General features: G+C 38.0%; 2 protein-coding genes across 2 annotated transcripts; both read left to right on the forward strand.

Annotated features, from left to right (window-relative positions):
• The first annotated feature begins 4,376 nt into the window (after window positions 1–4,376).
• On the forward strand, window positions 4,377–4,999 carry LOC148572260 (uncharacterized). The gene is made up of 2 exons (XM_088507426.1): window positions 4,377–4,707; window positions 4,779–4,999. Exons 1-2 carry the CDS (start codon window positions 4,377–4,379, stop codon window positions 4,997–4,999), a joined length of 552 nt encoding a protein of 183 aa, XP_088363552.1.
• A 6,787-nt stretch (window positions 5,000–11,786) lies between these two features.
• On the forward strand, window positions 11,787–12,409 carry LOC148572261 (uncharacterized). The gene is made up of 2 exons (XM_088507427.1): window positions 11,787–12,117; window positions 12,189–12,409. The coding sequence occupies exons 1-2, from the start codon at window positions 11,787–11,789 to the stop codon at window positions 12,407–12,409; spliced, it is 552 nt and encodes a 183-aa protein (XP_088363553.1).
• Window positions 12,410–17,365: the final 4,956 nt, after the last annotated feature.

The raw sequence follows: 17,365 nt of genomic DNA on the forward strand, positions 1-17,365 counted from the left end.
AATTGGGGACTTTAGCAAAGCTGAGTCACAATCTGAAAAGGTTCACCCAATTATGTGTCTGTGGCATTTATGTATCCGGTGGTAATACTGGAAAACAAAGTGCTTAGGGCCACGGCCAAGACTCATAAAGAAGTTGTGTTCAAGAATCATCATACTGAACTAGGAGAGTCAATAACACTATTCGAAATCTAAAGTTCCTATAGATGCCAATCATTCTGAACCTCAATGGATGAAGTGAGATGCCAAAACTATTCAAGAGGCAAAAAGCTATAAGTCCCGCTCATATGATTGCAGCTATGTTTCATTGATAGTTTGGAATTTATAGTATATTCTCTTCTTTTTATCCTATTTGATTTTCAGTTGGTTGGGGACAAGCAACAATTTAAGTTTGGTGTTGTGATGGGCGGATAATTTATACGCTTTTTGACATTGTTTTTAGTATGTTTTTAGTAGGATCTAGTTACTTTTAGGGATGTTTTCATTAGTTTTTATGTTAAATTCACATTTCTGGACTTTACTATGAGTTTGTGTATTTTTCTGTGATTTCAGGTATTTTCTGGCTGAAATTGAGGGACTTGAGCAGAAATCAGATTCAGAGGTTGAAGAAGGACTGCTGATGCTGTTGGATTCTGACCTCCCTGCACTCAAAGTGGATTTTCTGGAGCTACAGAACTCGAAATCGCGCGCTTCTAATTGCGTTGGAAAGTAGACATCCAGGGCTTTCCAGAAATATATAATAGTCCATACTTTGGCCAAGAATAGACGACGTAAACTGGCGTTCAATGCCAGCTTTCTACCCAAATCTGGCGTCCAGCGCCAGAAAAGGAGCCAAAACCAGAGTTGAACGCCCAAACTGGCACAAAAGCTGGTGTTCAACTCCAAGGAGGACCTCTACACGTGCAACACTCAAGCCCAGCCCAAACACACACCAAGTGGGCCCCGGAAGTGGATTTATGCATCAATTACTTACTCATGTAAACCCTAGTAGCTAGTTTATTATAAATAGGACCTCTTACTATTGTATTAGGTATCTTTGATCAGCTTTTGATCTTTGATCAGTTGTATGCTATCTTAGATCACAATAGGAGGCTGGCCATCTCGGCCATGCCTGGACCTTCACTTATGTATTTTTAACGGTAGAGTTTCTACACTCCATAGATTAAGGTGTGGAGCTCTGCTGTTCCTCAAAGATTAATGCAAAGTACTACTGTTTTCTATTCAATTCATCTTATTTCGCTTCTAAGATATCCATTCACACCCAAGAACGTGATGAAGGTGATGATTATGTATGACGCTCATCACCATTCTCCCCTATGAACGCGTGCCTGACAAACACTTCTGTTCTACATGAAATAAGCTAGAATGAATATCTCTTAGATCTCCTAACCAGAATCTTCGTGGCGTAAGCTAGAATGATGGCGGCATTCAAGAGAATCCAGAAAGTCTAAACCTTGTCTGTGGTATTCCGAGTAGGATTCAATGATTGAATGACTGTGACGAGCTCCTAACTCGCGATTGCAGGGCGTTAGTGACAGACGCAAAAGGATAGTAAATCCTATTCCAGCATGATCGAGAACCGACAGATGAATAGCCGTGCCGTTACAGGGTGCGTGAGCATATTATTCACTGAGAGGATAAGATGAAGCCATTGGCAAGGGTGATGCCTCCAGACGATTAGCTGTGCCGTGACAGGGCATTGGATCATTTTCCCGAGAGATGACCGAAAGTAGCCATTGACAGTGGTGATGTATCACATAAAGCCAGCCATGGAAAGGAGTAAGACGGATTGGATGAAGATAGCAAGAAAGCAGAGGTTCAGAGGAACGAAAAGCATCTCCATTCGCTTATCTGAAATTCCTACCAATGATTTACATAAGTATTCCTATCCCTATTCTATTAATTATTATTCGAAAACTCCATAATTATTTTATATCCGCCTGACTGAGATTTACAAGGTGACCATAGCTTGCTTCATACCAACAATCTCCGTGGGATTCGACCCTTACTCACGTAAGGTATTACTTGGACGACCCAGTGCACTTGCTGGTTAGTTGTATCGAAGTTGTGAACCATGGTATTGGCACCATGTTCTTGGCGCCATTGCCAGGGAAAGAAAGAGCCATGAATTTTACATAATTAAAGTGTAATCACGATTACGCGTACCAAGTTGCTCACGTTGCCAGGGATTGTTCGAGCCTGGACATCACAATTTCGTGCACCAGCCATCATTAAAGTATTTATCTTTGTACTTAATACTAAAAAAGAGAGAATTAATTTGAATGGACTCAAGAATGCAAGCATGCTTTTTAGAATTTTAAAACATTTATGGGCCGATCCCCAATACTTATTCGACCTGTTGCAAGAGAAGAGCTTATCCTCTACCTGGCAGTTACAAGCCAAGCTGTAGCTTCAGCCTTGGTTTGAGAAGATGAGGACGGACAACAACCCATCTACTTTGTGAGTAAAGCCTTACAAGGAGTAGAACTAAATTATCAAAAGATAGAAAAGTTCGCACATGCTCTTATCATCACCTTCAGAAAACTCGGGCCTTACTTTTAGACTCACACCATAAAAGTCCGAACTAATCAACTCATGAAGCACATTCTACAGAAGACGGACATTGTTGGAATGATGCTACAATGGGCTGTGGAACTGTCTGAGTTTGATTTGAGATATGAAACTCGGACAAGAATCAAGTCCTAGTATCTGGCTGACTTTGTGGCTGAATACATGAAGGCCAGGGAAATCTAATGACCTGGAACTTGTATATAGATGGATCATCCAACAAAGCTGGAAGCGGAGCAGCAGTCATCCTGAAAAATGAACAAGGAACTCGAACAGAACTATCATTAAGGTTTGAGTTTCCTGCTTCTAATAATTAAGCAAAATATGAAGCCTTGCTTGCTGGTTTGAAACTGGCTAAAGAAGTTGCGACAGAAAAGTTGATAGTGTTTAGTGACTCTCAAGTAATAACTTCCCAAGTTAACGACATTTATCAAGCCAAAGATCCCAACATGAAGTACTTACAAGAAGCACGAGAACAATTAACATAGTTCTAGAAAAGAGAGGTTCGACTTATAGCTAGGCCTAAAAAGGTTAAAAGTCCATCCAATAAAGCTGGCTTCTTTTACCCGACCTCATAGAGGTCGGGCATGACAACGAAAATCAGCTCTGCTTATTTGAATAAGCAATTGACTCCTGAAATATCTCCTACTATCTCTCCATTTTATCTAGAAGGGAGATCTCAACAAATTTTTAAGATAAAGAAAACAGTCATCCACCATCAAAGGTGAAACTACTCTAAAGATGGTTATCTTTCTACTATAAATACACTAACAAAACCTCAGGTATATTCAAGATTCAATCTACTAAAAATCTGCTTAAATCCTTGCTAACTTAAGTATCGGAGTCCCTTGCAGGTACCATGTAAGACCCAGAATATTTGAAAAAAGTCTTATTATGATCAAGTCTCAAATCATACAGTTATTTATAGCCTTAATTTCAGAGATTATTTTATTAAAGATAATTAAGGCAAGTTTTGATTTATTGGATTTGAGATACGTTATGATTATTATCCAATTTTATAATTATTGGGCTATTTTCTATATTTAAAGTATAAGGTTGATAATTATGAAATAATAAGGATTTTATATGATTTGAATTAGATAAGTAATATTTTAAATATTATTACTGCTATTTTGGAAAATGAAGAAATTAAGTATACTATTTCTAATTTTTAGATTTGGGCATTTTATTGAAAATAAATTGTGAAATTGATGAGCAAATAGTATTTTCTATGTACAAATAGTGTTGGATTTAATTTGGGTTTCAATTACTATATTATTCCCAATTTTATGTGAAATTACCCTAATGCCCTTAACCCTAATTTTCAAAATGAAACCCTAACCCAGTAACCCGTACCTGACCCGGTTTCCTCCTCACCCAACCTAGCAGCAGCAACGCAATTTTGCTTTCTCCTTTCCTCAAACCAAAAACTACCGCAGCAGCAGCTACAAGATTAAGGAAGGAAGAAACAAAATTGAGGGAGAAGGAGAGGAGTTCGCTGCGTGGGGAGAGAGGGAGGCGTGTCTCGTCGTCGTCGAGCTGGAGGGGGAGCTGTCCGCTGCGTCATGGCACTGCCGCCACCATGCCATGCCTCGCCGCGAGGTACCTAATCGCGCCATCGCTGTCCCGTGGAGCCATCGCCGGGCCGCCGCGCGTGAGGATGCTGGGTCGTCGCTGCCTTCTCGTCGCAAAAGAGAGAGAGCTCGCGAACCAGGGAGATCGACCCACGCCTCACCGCTGCCAAGCTCGCGCCGCCGCTGTCCCGTTGAGCTTTTGCCGATGATTGTGCCGCTATTGTCAGAGATGACCCGATGGGAGAGAGGGGGAAGACCACCCGCGACGCTGCCGGAGCTTCCATGGCCGTCAAAAACTGCCACCTACCTCCGCCACTGCTAGGGTTCGCCGCCGGTGGGCCGTTGAAAGGAAGGCCGTTCAGTCACGCCGAGCAGGAGAGACAGAGAGATCTGAAGGTGTGCTGGGAACCCAAACACCATGCCTGGCCCCCGATCGCATCACCGGCGCCGCCTCGGTCAGAACTGCCACCATCAGAAAAGGGTTCTGGTCGCCAGGAGTGGTTCTGCGACTCCCGGGACCACCGCCGGAGCTTCTGGCTACTCCTTCCGTCGCCGGAAAAGTTTGCCGGTAAGGGTTTTATTTGAGGTTTCTGCCTTTTTGGTTTTCGAGATGGTTTTGATGCGGTGCGGTTTTTCTAGTTGATCCACCGGAGTTTCTGGCCGCCGCCGGAGCTGTTGCTGCCACCGGTTCGAAATCGGAACTGCTTCGTGTTGTTATTTCGGTAAGAAATTATGTTTCGAAAAGCCTCGCATTAGTATTACGTTGTGTTCGGTTAATGAATATGAGTTTTGATAACGTGGGGTCGAGTTCTGATTATTATATGTTGCGAATAGTGTTGCGATGGTTGTTGCGAACGTGACTGGGAGCTGAGGTTTTAGTTGCCGTCAGTTCGGGTTGAGGCGGAAAGGACTCTGTGACGTGTTTGAGTTATGGATTTGCGTTTTGAGGTAGGGGTGCTTTCTGAAAACTATATTTTGTATATTGGGAATTATTACATATGGGTACTGATGTGAGATATTTTGTATTTGGTGATTGTATCTGCCCTATGTATTATTTGATTGACTCGAATGACTATGGATGTTGGTTTGGCTGAATTGTTGTGCGGCCTTGTGAAATGTAATGTTTTGAAGTGATTCTTTAAAGGTTTAAAATCTGAGTTTAATCCGTTGAGGATTGATTTGATTTGAGTCAATTATTTGATGATGTGAAATGTCGAATGCACTTTTGAATTCAGCCCGGTTTACTTTACTTGACTTGATCTTGGACAAATGATTTGTTACTGAACCGTTTCTTTAAAGCTTTGAAAATGAGTTAAATCGGTTGATATTGAGTTGATTTTGAAATGGTTTTCTTGAGATATGCCACTGAGGCAACTGTTGGATTTAGCTTGCTTTGAATTGATTTCTGGTTTTGAGCTGTTGAAAAGGAATGAGAAACGGTTTAGTTGGGACCCGAACCGGGTGGCAAAAGTCCAAGTTTTAGGGGAGGTGCTGCCGAAATTTCTACAAAATCCTAGTCTTGTTTGAAAAGTTATTTAGAAAGGATTGGATTTGAGAAGTTGTATTATTTGATTTATTAAGAGAATAATTATATTTTCAAGCTTAATTTATTTAGTGAACTTTATGCCTTGAGTTTGACTTATTTAGAAATGAACTATTTTTACCGTTTGAATCACTGAAGGAAAGAATGATGCTCTAATATTGATTTCAATATAAAAAGGAGCTTTTAGTGGTTTCAAAGGAATCTAGACTTTTGATTGAGTAATTAAGTTTGAGGCATTTTGGAAGGGTTAGAAAAATGGGTTCCAAAAAGAAATCTGAAAGTGGTTTGATTCAAATGAACCGGTTCTTTTTCAAATGAGTTGATTTTTGGACCGGGTTGGAACTTGAGATTTTGTATGGTCGGTTTCATAATAAATTCAGTTTTATTTACTTGAACCGAGAATCCATGATTTTAAGAGTTTCAATGAATTTTAAGGAATTGATATAGGTTGACCTTCCCTAAAGACTTGGGACTCTGCCGAGAAACTTTTGTTATAAAATTCCATTGTTGGATGGGTGATTTTGAATGCTTTGAAATAAATCCTTAACTTGCCATGGTTTTGGAAGTTTTGGAAAGAGAATGCCGAGAGTGGCTTTGTTTTAAAAAGGGAATTTTTCCTTGAGTAAAAGTGGCTTATGAGCCTGAGGTAATTTGAGAAATGAGATCTTTAAAGCCAAGGCTGAAAAGAGTTGAAACTTGATTTCAAAGTGATATGATTTGAGAAAAAGTGATTTATGGCTCAAATGCCGATTTTACGAATTTGATGATTTTGAATGTGGAAGTGCTGTTTTGTTGTGAGCCGGAATGGCTGTGTATGATTATGAATATTGGCTGGTTCTGGATTGAACCGTGAGCCGGAATGGCTTGAATGATATGAATATTGGCTGGTTCTGGATTGAACCGTGAGCCGGATGGCTGAGATGGATGTTGATCCATGATTGAGAATGAAAGCATTTATGCTGAGACATTGATAAGTTGTGATGTTGCACTTCCACTATCGGAGATGAGAGTTTCCCTGGGAGGAAGCAGTGGCTAGCCACCACGTGCTCCAGGTTGAGACTCGAAGCTCTTTTGACCCTATGTCGTAAGTGTGGCCGGGCACTGTGAAAGTCCCGGATGAGCTCGCCCCCGTAAATGTTCACTAGTGAGGGTGATGGATATGGATCATGATTATGATCAAGTTTATGATGAGTATAACTCGAGTTGGGGATGCACGACAGAGGGACAGTCCAATGGTTAGCTACCAGGACTTGTCGGGTTGGCTGTATAACCGACAGATGATATCATCAGCCACTAGGGACATGCATGCATCATATGCATCTATGTGACATTGTTTGGGTGTGCATATTGTACTTGGTTTGCCTATGTGATTAATTGCTAATTGTTCTACTTGCAATAACTGTTTGTTTGTGCTTGCATCTTCCTATCTGTGTTTGCAACTGGAACTCTGTTGGATTGTGGTGACTTGGTTGAAGGTTGGATTGTTTGGGCCTAGGGCCGTGGTTAGATTGTTTGGGCCCAGGGCCGTGGTTGGAATGAGATGAACTGATGGTTGATTTCGGTTTTGTGTTTCTGGTTTGGAATAAAATATGAAAGGCTATTTTGGTTTCGCATAGATAAACCGTTTTGAAAGGCTTTTGAGTTTTTGAGAATTGAACGGTTCTTCTTTCAGAAAAGATTTTTGACTTTACTTTTATTGTACCCGTTGTTTTTGAAAAGAGGCATAAGACGGTTATGAATCACTGGTGCGGTTATCTTCATGTATCCTATTACAGTAATTCCTAAAAACCCTCTACTGAGAACCCTTTCGAGGATGATGTTCTCACCCCCCTACATTTTTCCCCTTTCAGGATATGGGCGCAGAAGTTACGAAGAGTTTATTTAGTTATTGAAATGTTCTGTATTGCTTTAGTTATTGTTTATTGTACCCTCGCCTTTATCTTGATATATTCTGTAAGAGGGATAGGGATTGTATTGGTTAATGCTTGTAATATTATTTATATATATGTGTGTATATATATGGATGTACTCTTTATGAGTTTTGTAAGTTGTATGGTATCTATGGATGTATGTTATCGGATGAAAGTATTTTTGGGAGCGGTATTGCGGTTTAAAGTTTTAAACAGACTCATATTTTAGTATTAAATAGTATAAAAGTCGTCGTAATGTCCGAGCTATCAGAGTTGCGCAGCCGGAAGCATGAGCTGTGGTAGCTAGGATGTTACATTATGGTATCAGAGCAGTTCTTCCTGTAGAGCCTGAGGAATGGACTGACTATGCTTCGATTGCATACTCTGAGCGTCTGTCATGTACTAGGTCTTGTCGAATGATGAGAATTAGGGCTTTATGCACATGACGATCTATTGATTAACGCTATTAGTCTTGCATTGCATAATTCTTGGTATTAAGTTTGGCCGGCTTAATACTAGTGAATTATGTATATGAAAGCACTGATGGGTTATCATAGATGATATACGAGTTTTGGGTAATGCGAATTGCGGGTTTTGGGAACATTAGAAACTATTTCTCGAGGCTATTCAGTTGTGTGTCTTGAAATTCTATTCGAGTCGACCTGTTCTTTCATATCCTAACTTGAAGTTCTTGTTTGCTACTCCTTTCGAAAAGTAATTTGATGTTTCCACTCCATTTCTCTATTCATATGCATTCTTGTTTGATCTTAAGTGCATATGCTTGGTTGAACTCCTTGTTGTGTCTATCTCTCTCTGTTTGAGTTCTTCCTGATTCCCATATTCTTTGTTATAGCTTTGAACTTGTCTTAATGCGCTGTGCCTTTTAACTCCGAATTCCGAGTCCATTCTTTGAGAAATTGTTGATTCAGTTTTTCTCTTACTTGACAGTGATTACAGCCAATTTTGAGATTTTATAAATCGCTGTTGAGTTGATATATACTCTTCTATATATGAAACTTTGAGATTACTTATACAGTTTAACAACTATTTATTTCCAATACCCCGCCTGTACTTTTACTGGTTTATGGAACTACATTTACTTTGAATTACAATTTGACTTTCTAGTAATTCTACTATAGCCCCAATGCACATCTTCATTTGATCATGTATTTTAATATTTTTCAAAATTTTGAAAAGAAAGGATTTACCCCTTTTGTCTCGGTTGAGTTTCGTGTGATAAGCTTTACTTAACTTATTTTGAATTGAGTTTGGTTGAGCACATTACATGGTTTATGCCATTGTTGTTTCTTTTGAAAATGTCGGACTCATAGCTTTTCTTATGAACGGACTCGTTCCTTCTTAAGCTTTTATCTCTATGAATGTCATACTTGACTTTGTTTTTAACTAATCTTTTACATTTAGTGAACTTTACCATTGATCTTGGTTTTTCTTCTCTGGTGAATCTCATTCTTATATGAATCAGTTTGATTCGTTTCAAGTTAGTGCATCGTTTATCCTCCCATTATTTCTACAAGAGTTTTTAGTCAAAGATTTATCATTGAGAAATTACAAATGATTGAGTTGTCTTTTTCTATGACTTTTGTATTCTTTTGGATCAATTGAAAGCTTATTTGATGTCTCAAACCTAGTGGATCTTGTTTGAACTATTTAAGATCCTTTCTTGCAAGGCTTGACTCATTTTTAATACATCTTAAACTTCTTGAATGTTCTTCTGAGATGGTGATTTCAAGAAACACTTTTGGAGTCTTGTTTTGAACTTTCAAAGGAATTTTGAATTCTCTTTGGAAGAATACTAGACGGAATTTATTTTCTATTGTTTGATTGAGATTGAAACCATTGTCCAATTTTGACGAAATTAATTTAAAGTTGGCATGCGCCATTTTAAATGAGATTATGGAAAAGCTCCCTTGTTTAGTGGAAATTGGTTTGTTTGTAACGCACCACCTATTTCCTTACCAGATTGTAAGCAAATTTTTACCTCGGAATTTCCTTTCTAAAAAGAGTTTAATTTTCTCTTTCGTCTTTGCCATGATGTTATACACGCTTGTTTGAATATGAACTTTAGGAATTTTTGAACAAGCATTTGATCACTTTCGAGTTTTTATGAACTGCTTTTGGTTACGTTATGCACCTAACTATCCTTCTAAAATATTTGAGGAAATATTTTAGCTTTTAGCCAAACTTGTGTGCATCTTGTTTTTAAAACTCTACATGATATACTTCAACATAAACTTGTATTAAAGCAAAGCCACATTTATGCTTTTGTTACTCTTTTGAAGGATGTTGTTACTTAACTTCTCTTTCAGACTGCGAAGTGGTTTTTCTGCAAGTTTTCGATTCTTTTAAGAACAATGTATTCGAAAGTATTTTAATCATACTCTTGAGTTCTGTTAGCTTTGTCTTGGGTCTGAGATATTCTTTTCTGTAAACCTCATATCTCTTCGACCCAGCTTGAGTTTGTTTCAAACTGATGCGCTGGTTTTCTTCCTATTGATCTTGTTGAACTTCTTTGATCCAAGGGTTATCTTTGAAGTTGTCAATTGATTCACTTCTCGCAAACTTCACTGCTTGAGCATCCTTGTTTATCTGGAATTGGATACATTCTCTCAAATCTTTGAGTACTATCCTCGACATTGGACTCTCCTTTTTTTTTAATCTTGTATCCTTCTGAGTAGACTCGAGAATTGTTTTGATATCACGTGCGACTTGTAGACGTAGTAACGCGATACGTTAGTTCTTTAAAACGTGATGTGTATACGGAAGTTGAAGCGGTAGCTGTGCAACGTATGAGTTGTGGGCGTTTTGTTCCTTGCGAACGGGTTTGTGGTTGTCAGGCTAATGATCGCATTTGGGGTTTGTAAAGTGCTTGATGGAGTTGGAAAGTTGAAACTTTGAGGTTGATATGAGATTATGTGCGGAGGTTAAGCACGTCGTTTTAACTCCATCCTGTTTTATAGCCTTTGATGCCTTGCCCTTCTATCACATGATTGACCCATGTTATCTTTTGCATTGAGCCTACCTTGTAACGTTTGCTTTGCAATCACACTCCTACCTTTACATCCTTATGCTTATGACAATCAAAGTATTTGAAAATCGTATATATGATTATATTTTGAGATATTTTTGCTTCTTCCTTAAATGTGTTCAAGGGTGAACTGTTATGGAATTTCTTTCATTTTGTATCAATTTTCGAGGGCGAAAATTTTTATAAGGTGGGTAGAATGTAAGACCCAGAATATTTGAAAAAAGTCTTATTATGATCAAGTCTCAAATCATACAGTTATTTATAGCCTTAATTTCAGAGATTATTTTATTAAAGATAATTAAGGCAAGTTTTGATTTATTGGATTTGAGATAAGTTATGATTATTATCCAATTTTATAATTATTGGGCTATTTTCTATATTTAAAGTATAAGGTTGATAATTATGAAATAATAAGGATTTTATATGATTTGAATTAGATAAGTAATATTTTAAATATTATTACTGCTATTTTGGAAAATGAAGAAATTAAGTATACTATTTCTAATTTTTAGATTTGGGCATTTTATTGAAAATAATTTGTGAAATTGATGAGAAAATAGTATTTTCTATGTACAAATAGTGTTGGATTTAAATTGGGTTTCAATTACTATATTATTCCCAATTTTATGTGAAATTACCCTAATGCCCTTAACCCTAATTTTCAAAATGAAACCCTAACCCAGTAACCCGTACCCGACCCGGTTTCCTCCTCACCCAACCTAGCAGCAGCAACGCAATTTTGCTTTCTCCTTTCCTCAAACCAAAAACTACCGCAGCAGCAGCTACAAGATGAAGGAAGGAAGAAACAAAATTGAGGGAGAAGGAGAGGAGTTCGCTGCGTGGGGAGAGAGGGAGGCGCGTCTCGTCGCCGTCGAGCTGGAGGGGGAGCTGTCCGCTGCGTCATGGCACTGCCGCCACCATGCCATGCCTCGCCGCGAGGTACCCAATTGCGCCATCGCTGTCCCGTGGATCCATCGCCAGGCCACCGCGCGTGAGGATGCTGGGCCGTCGCTGCCTTCTCGTCGCAAAAGAGAGAGAGCTCGCGAACCAGGGAGATCGACCCACGCCTCACCGCCGCCAAGCTCGCGCCGCCGCTGTCCCGTTGAGCTTTTGCCGATGATTGTGCCGCTATTGTCAGAGATGACCCGATGGGAGAGAGGGGGAAGACCACCCGCGACGCTGCCGGAGCTTCCATGGCCGTCAGAAACTGCCACCTACCTCCGCCACTGCTAGGGTTCGCCGCCGGTGCGCCGTTGAAAGGAAAGCCGTTCAGTCACGCCGAGCAGGAGAGACAGAGAGATCTGAAGGTGTGCTGGGAACCCAAACACCATGCCTGGCCCCCGATCGCATCACCGGCGCCGCCTCGGTCGGAACTGCCGCCATCAGAAAAGGGTTCTGGTCGCCAGGAGTGGTTCTGCGACTCCCGGGACCACCGCCGGAGCTTCTGGCTACTCCTGCCGTCGCCGAAACAGTTTGCCGGTAAGGGTTTTATTTGAGGTTTCTGCCTTTTTGGTTTTCGAGATGGTTTTGATGCGGTGCAGTTTTTCTAGTTGATCCACCAGAGTTTCTGGCCGCCGCCGGAGCTGTTGCTGCCGCCGGTTCGAAATCGGAACTGCTTCGTGTTGTTATTTCGGTAAGAAATTATGTTTCGAAAAGCCTCGTGTTAGTATTACGTTGTGTTCGGTTAATGAATATGAGTTTTGATAACGTGGGGTCGAGTCCTGATTATTATATGTTGCGAATAGTGTTGCGATGGTTGTTGCGAAAGTGATTGGGAGCTGAGGTTTTAGTTGCCGTCAGTTCGGGTTGAGGCGGAAAGGACTCTGTGACGTGTTTGAGTTATGGATTTGCATTTTGAGGTAGGGGCGCTTTCCGAAAACTATATTTTGTATATTGGGAATTATTACATATGGGTACTGATGTGAGATATTGTGTATTTGGTGATTGTATCTGCCTTATGTATTATTTGATTGACTCGAATGACTATGGATGTTGGTTTGGCTGAATTGTTGTGCGGCCTTGTGAAATGTAATGTTTTGAAGTGATTCTTTAAAGGTTTAAAATCTGAGTTTAATCCGTTGAGGATTGATTTGATTTGAGTCGATTATTTGATGATGTGAAATGTCGAATGCACTTTTGAATTCAGCCCGGTTTACTTTACTTGACTTGATCTTGGATAAATGATTTGTTACTGAACCGTTTCTTTAAAGCTTTGAAAATGAGTTAAATCGGTTGATATTGAGTTGATTTTGAAATGGTTTTCTTGAGATATGCCACTGAGGCAACTGTTGGATTTAGCTTGCTTTGAATTGATTTCTGGTTTTGAGCTGTTGAAAAGGAATGAGAAACGGTTTAGTTGGGACCCGAACCGGGTGGCAAAAGTCCAAGTTTTAGGGGAGGTGCTGCCGAAATTTCTACAAAATCCTAGTCTTGTTTGAAAAGTTATTTAGAAAGGATTGGATTTGAGAAGTTGTATTATTTGATTTATTAAGAGAATAATTATATTTTCAAGCTTAATTTATTTAGTGAACTTTATGCCTTGAGTTTGACTTATTTAGAAATGAACTATTTTTACCGTTTGAATCACTGAAGGAAAGAATGATGCTCTAATATTGATTTCAATATAAAAAGGAGCTTTTAGTGGTTTCAAAGGAATCTAGACTTTTGATTGAGTAATTAAGTTTGAGGCATTTTGGAAGGGTTAGAAAAATGGGTTCCAAAAAGAAATCTGAAAGTGGTTTGATTCAAATGAACCGGTTCTTTTTCAAATGAGTTGATTTTTGGACCGGGTTGGAACTTGAGATTTTGTATGGTCGGTTTCATAATAAATTCAGTTTTATTTACTTGAACCGAGAATCCATGATTTTAAGAGTTTCAATGAATTTTAAGGAATTGATATAGGTTGACCTTCCCTAAACACTTGGGACTCTGCCGAGAAACTTTTGTTATAAAATTCCATTGTTGGATGGGTGATTTTGAATGCTTTGAAATAAATCCTTAACTTGCCATGGTTTTGGAAGTTTTGGAAAGAGAATGCCGAGAGTGGCTTTGTTTTAAAAAGGGAATTTTTCCTTGAGTAAAAGTGGCTTATGAGCCTGAGGTAATTTGAGAAATGAGATCTTTAAAGCCAAGGCTGAAAAGAGTTGAAACTTGATTTCAAAGTGATATGATTTGAGAAAAAGTGATTTATGGCTCAAATGCCGATTTTACGAATTTGATGATTTTGAATGTGGAAGTGCTGTTTTGTTGTGAGCCGGAATGGCTGTGTATGATTATGAATATTGGCTGGTTCTGGATTGAACCGTGAGCCGGAATGGCTTGAATGATATGAATATTGGCTGGTTCTGGATTGAACCATGAGCCGGATGGCTGAAATGGATGTTGATCCATGATTGAGAATGAAAGCATTTATGCTGAGACATTGATAAGTTATGATGTTGCACTTCCACTATCGGGGATGAGAGTTTCCCTGGGAGGAAGCAGTGGCTAGCCACCACGTGCTCCAGGTTGAGACTCGAAGCTCTTTTGACCCTATGTCGTAAGTGTGGCCGGGCACTGTGAAAGTCCCGGATGAGCTCGCCCCCGTAAATGTTCACTAGTGAGGGTGATGGATATGGATCATGATTATGATCAAGTTTATGATGAGTATAACTCGAGTTGGGGATGCACGACAGAGGGACAGTCCAATGGTTAGCTACCAGGACTTGTCGGGTTGGCTGTATAACCGACAGATGATATCATCAGCCACTAGGGACATGCATGCATCATATGCATCTATGTGACATTGTTTGGGTGTGCATATTGTACTTGGTTTGCCTATGTGATTAATTGCTAATTGTTCTACTTGCAATAACTGTTTGTTTGTGCTTGCATCTTCCTATCTGTGTTTGCAACTGGAACTCTGTTGGATTGTGGTGACTTGGTTGAAGGTTGGATTGTTTGGGCCTAGGGCCGTGGTTGGATTGTTTGGGCCCAGGGCCGTGGTTGGAATGAGATGAACTGATGGTTGATTTCGGTTTTGTTTTTCTGGTTTGGAATAAAATATGAAAGGCTATTTTGGTTTCGCATAGATAAACCGTTTTGAAAGGCTTTTGAGTTTTTGAGAATTGAACGGTTCTTCTTTCAGAAAAGATTTTTGACTTTACTTTTATTGTACCCGTTATTTTTGAAAAGAGGCATAAGACGGTTATGAATCACTGGTGCGGTTATCTTCATGTATCCTATTACAGTAATTCCTAAAAACCCTCTACTGAGAACCCTTTCGAGGATGATGTTCTCACCCCCCTACATTTTTCCCTTTCAGGATATGGGCGCAGAAGTTACGAAGAGTTTATTTAGTTATTGAAATGTTCTGTATTGCTTTAGTTATTGTTTATTGTACCCTCGCCTTTATCTTGATATATTCTGTAAGAGGGATAGGGATTGTATTGGTTAATGCTTGTAATATTATTTATATATATGTGTGTATATATATGGATGTACTCTTTATGAGTTTTGTAAGTTGTATGGTATCTATGGATGTATGTTATCGGATGAAAGTATTTTTGGGAGCGGTATTGCGGTTTAAAGTTTTAAACAGGCTCATATTTTAGTATTAAATAGTATAAAAGTCGTCGTAATGTCCGAGCTATCAGAGTTGCGCAGCCGGAAGCGTGAGCTGTGGTAGCTAGGATGTTACATACCACTCCCACCTCATCACGAGGAACTCGGACAGTGGCACCTCAGCTCCAACACAAGTTGGACGATGCATCAAAAGATGTCTGGACTTCACGTCCGGACCCAAAAGCAATTCAGTTTCAGGTAACCCTAGGGACAGATTCTTTTGTATGTATTTATAATATAAAAAGAGTTTTTGCATAAAAATATAAAATGTATATATATAGTCACTCAATAATAATAATAATAATAATAATAATAATAATAATAATAATAATAATAATAAAATTAGTAGAGATTATTTTACAAGAAACTTAAGGTTGAAACTACTTGATATTTTTGTATTTAATATAATTAAAAGATATCCTATTTTAAAAAGCATGTTTATATTAAAAGAAAATACTTTACTTTGGATTTTAAAGCATCATTATTCACCATGCTTATTTCCAACAAAAAGAGTGTAACAATATACTAGTATCATCGATCACATGCACAAAGCTAAGTTAATAATAATAAATGTTGACATATAGTAAAAGTAAAATGGACAAAAGACTATTATATCTGACAGAGAAAAATATTGAGGATTGATTTGTGTATTAATTTTTTTCGGGGACTAAAATATCCATTTTAAAAATTTTTGAAATTGATTTGAATAATTACTCTACTAAAAAATAGATTGGGGAATAATTTGTCTACTGGAGTAAAATTTTAAAGATTGATCTATATATTAATTTTTCTTAAAGACTAAAATATTTGTTTTTGAAATTCTTCGGACTGATTTAAATAATTAGTCTTCACTATTTATATATCGATTCATCTAAAACTTATTATAGTGATAAGCTCACGAGTTTAGTATAAATTTTGTCATATTCAATTGAATAACTTAAAAGTGTAAGTGACAGTGCGATGTACGAAAAATATTTATATAATATTAAAAATATTTATTCAATTTAATTTCTCTCCATATTATATATATCATAATTAATTTTTCTTTTAAATATGATATAAATAGTAAATTTAATTTAAATATTCATATAAAATTATTTTAAATTATTAATTATTATGACTAATATTATTCAATAATATGTTGTAAATAATATCCTTTAAAATTTTAAGTTGTATAAATATAAATGATTAATTTTAATCATTAATAAAATTATATACATACACACACATTTTGTTAAAATATTATAAATTTATAAGCCATTCTTTTCAATAACTAATTTTAGAAACAAAAATGGTGCTCAACTAATATTTACTCAACCAACACCTCTATTTATATATTACATAGGGTTAAGTACTTTTTTCGTTTCTAAAATTTGAGATTAAAATCAAAATCATTTCTGACATTTTTTTCTTATTAATATCATCTTCGACATTACAATACATTATAAAATCATCATTTTTTATTTTAATTTTATTTTGTTGACCAAATTACCCTTAACCATTAATAAAAATAATATTAAAAAACAAAAACAAAACCCCACCTCTAACCCCCAGTATCTCTTTGCTCTCTTCCCTCCCCATCCCCTTCCTGTTACTCTTTTCAAACTCTCCCTCCCCCCTCTCCCAAAAAAACCCCATCCTACCAACATCACCAGTTTCCAAAAAAATTATAATAAAAAAATTAAACTCCATCCCACCATCATCATCAATTTCCAATAACTCTCATTAACATCCTCTCATCTCTCTCACCCACATAGCTATACCGTCGCCTTCCAACCGGTGCCAAAGAGCTTCCATCCATAGCAAATTGCCGCCTATCAACTCGTCGGCGATGATGACCACATCTACCCCAAAGGAAGTCCCGTCATTACTTCGTGAGTCTTTGTTTTTTAAAACCATTAATTGGAATGAATAAATTAATTATTGTGATTATTGTTAATAGAAAAAAACTGTTGTTGAATAAATTAATTATTGTTATTTTTTCTGTCTTTTTTTCTATTGCTGTTGTTGGTAGTGTTGGTGAATTGTGAGAAGAAGTCTGTGGATTGCATCTAGTGGTAAGAGAGAGACAGTGAAATGAAGATAGAGGTCATGTAATAGGGTGCATGTGGTGGTGGGTGGGTGA

The sequence above is a fragment of the Arachis ipaensis genome, chromosome B3 (genome assembly GCF_059453495.1).
Source record: "Arachis ipaensis isolate K30076 ecotype BB chromosome B3, ASM5945349v1, whole genome shotgun sequence".
Taxonomy (NCBI): domain Eukaryota; kingdom Viridiplantae; phylum Streptophyta; class Magnoliopsida; order Fabales; family Fabaceae; genus Arachis; species Arachis ipaensis.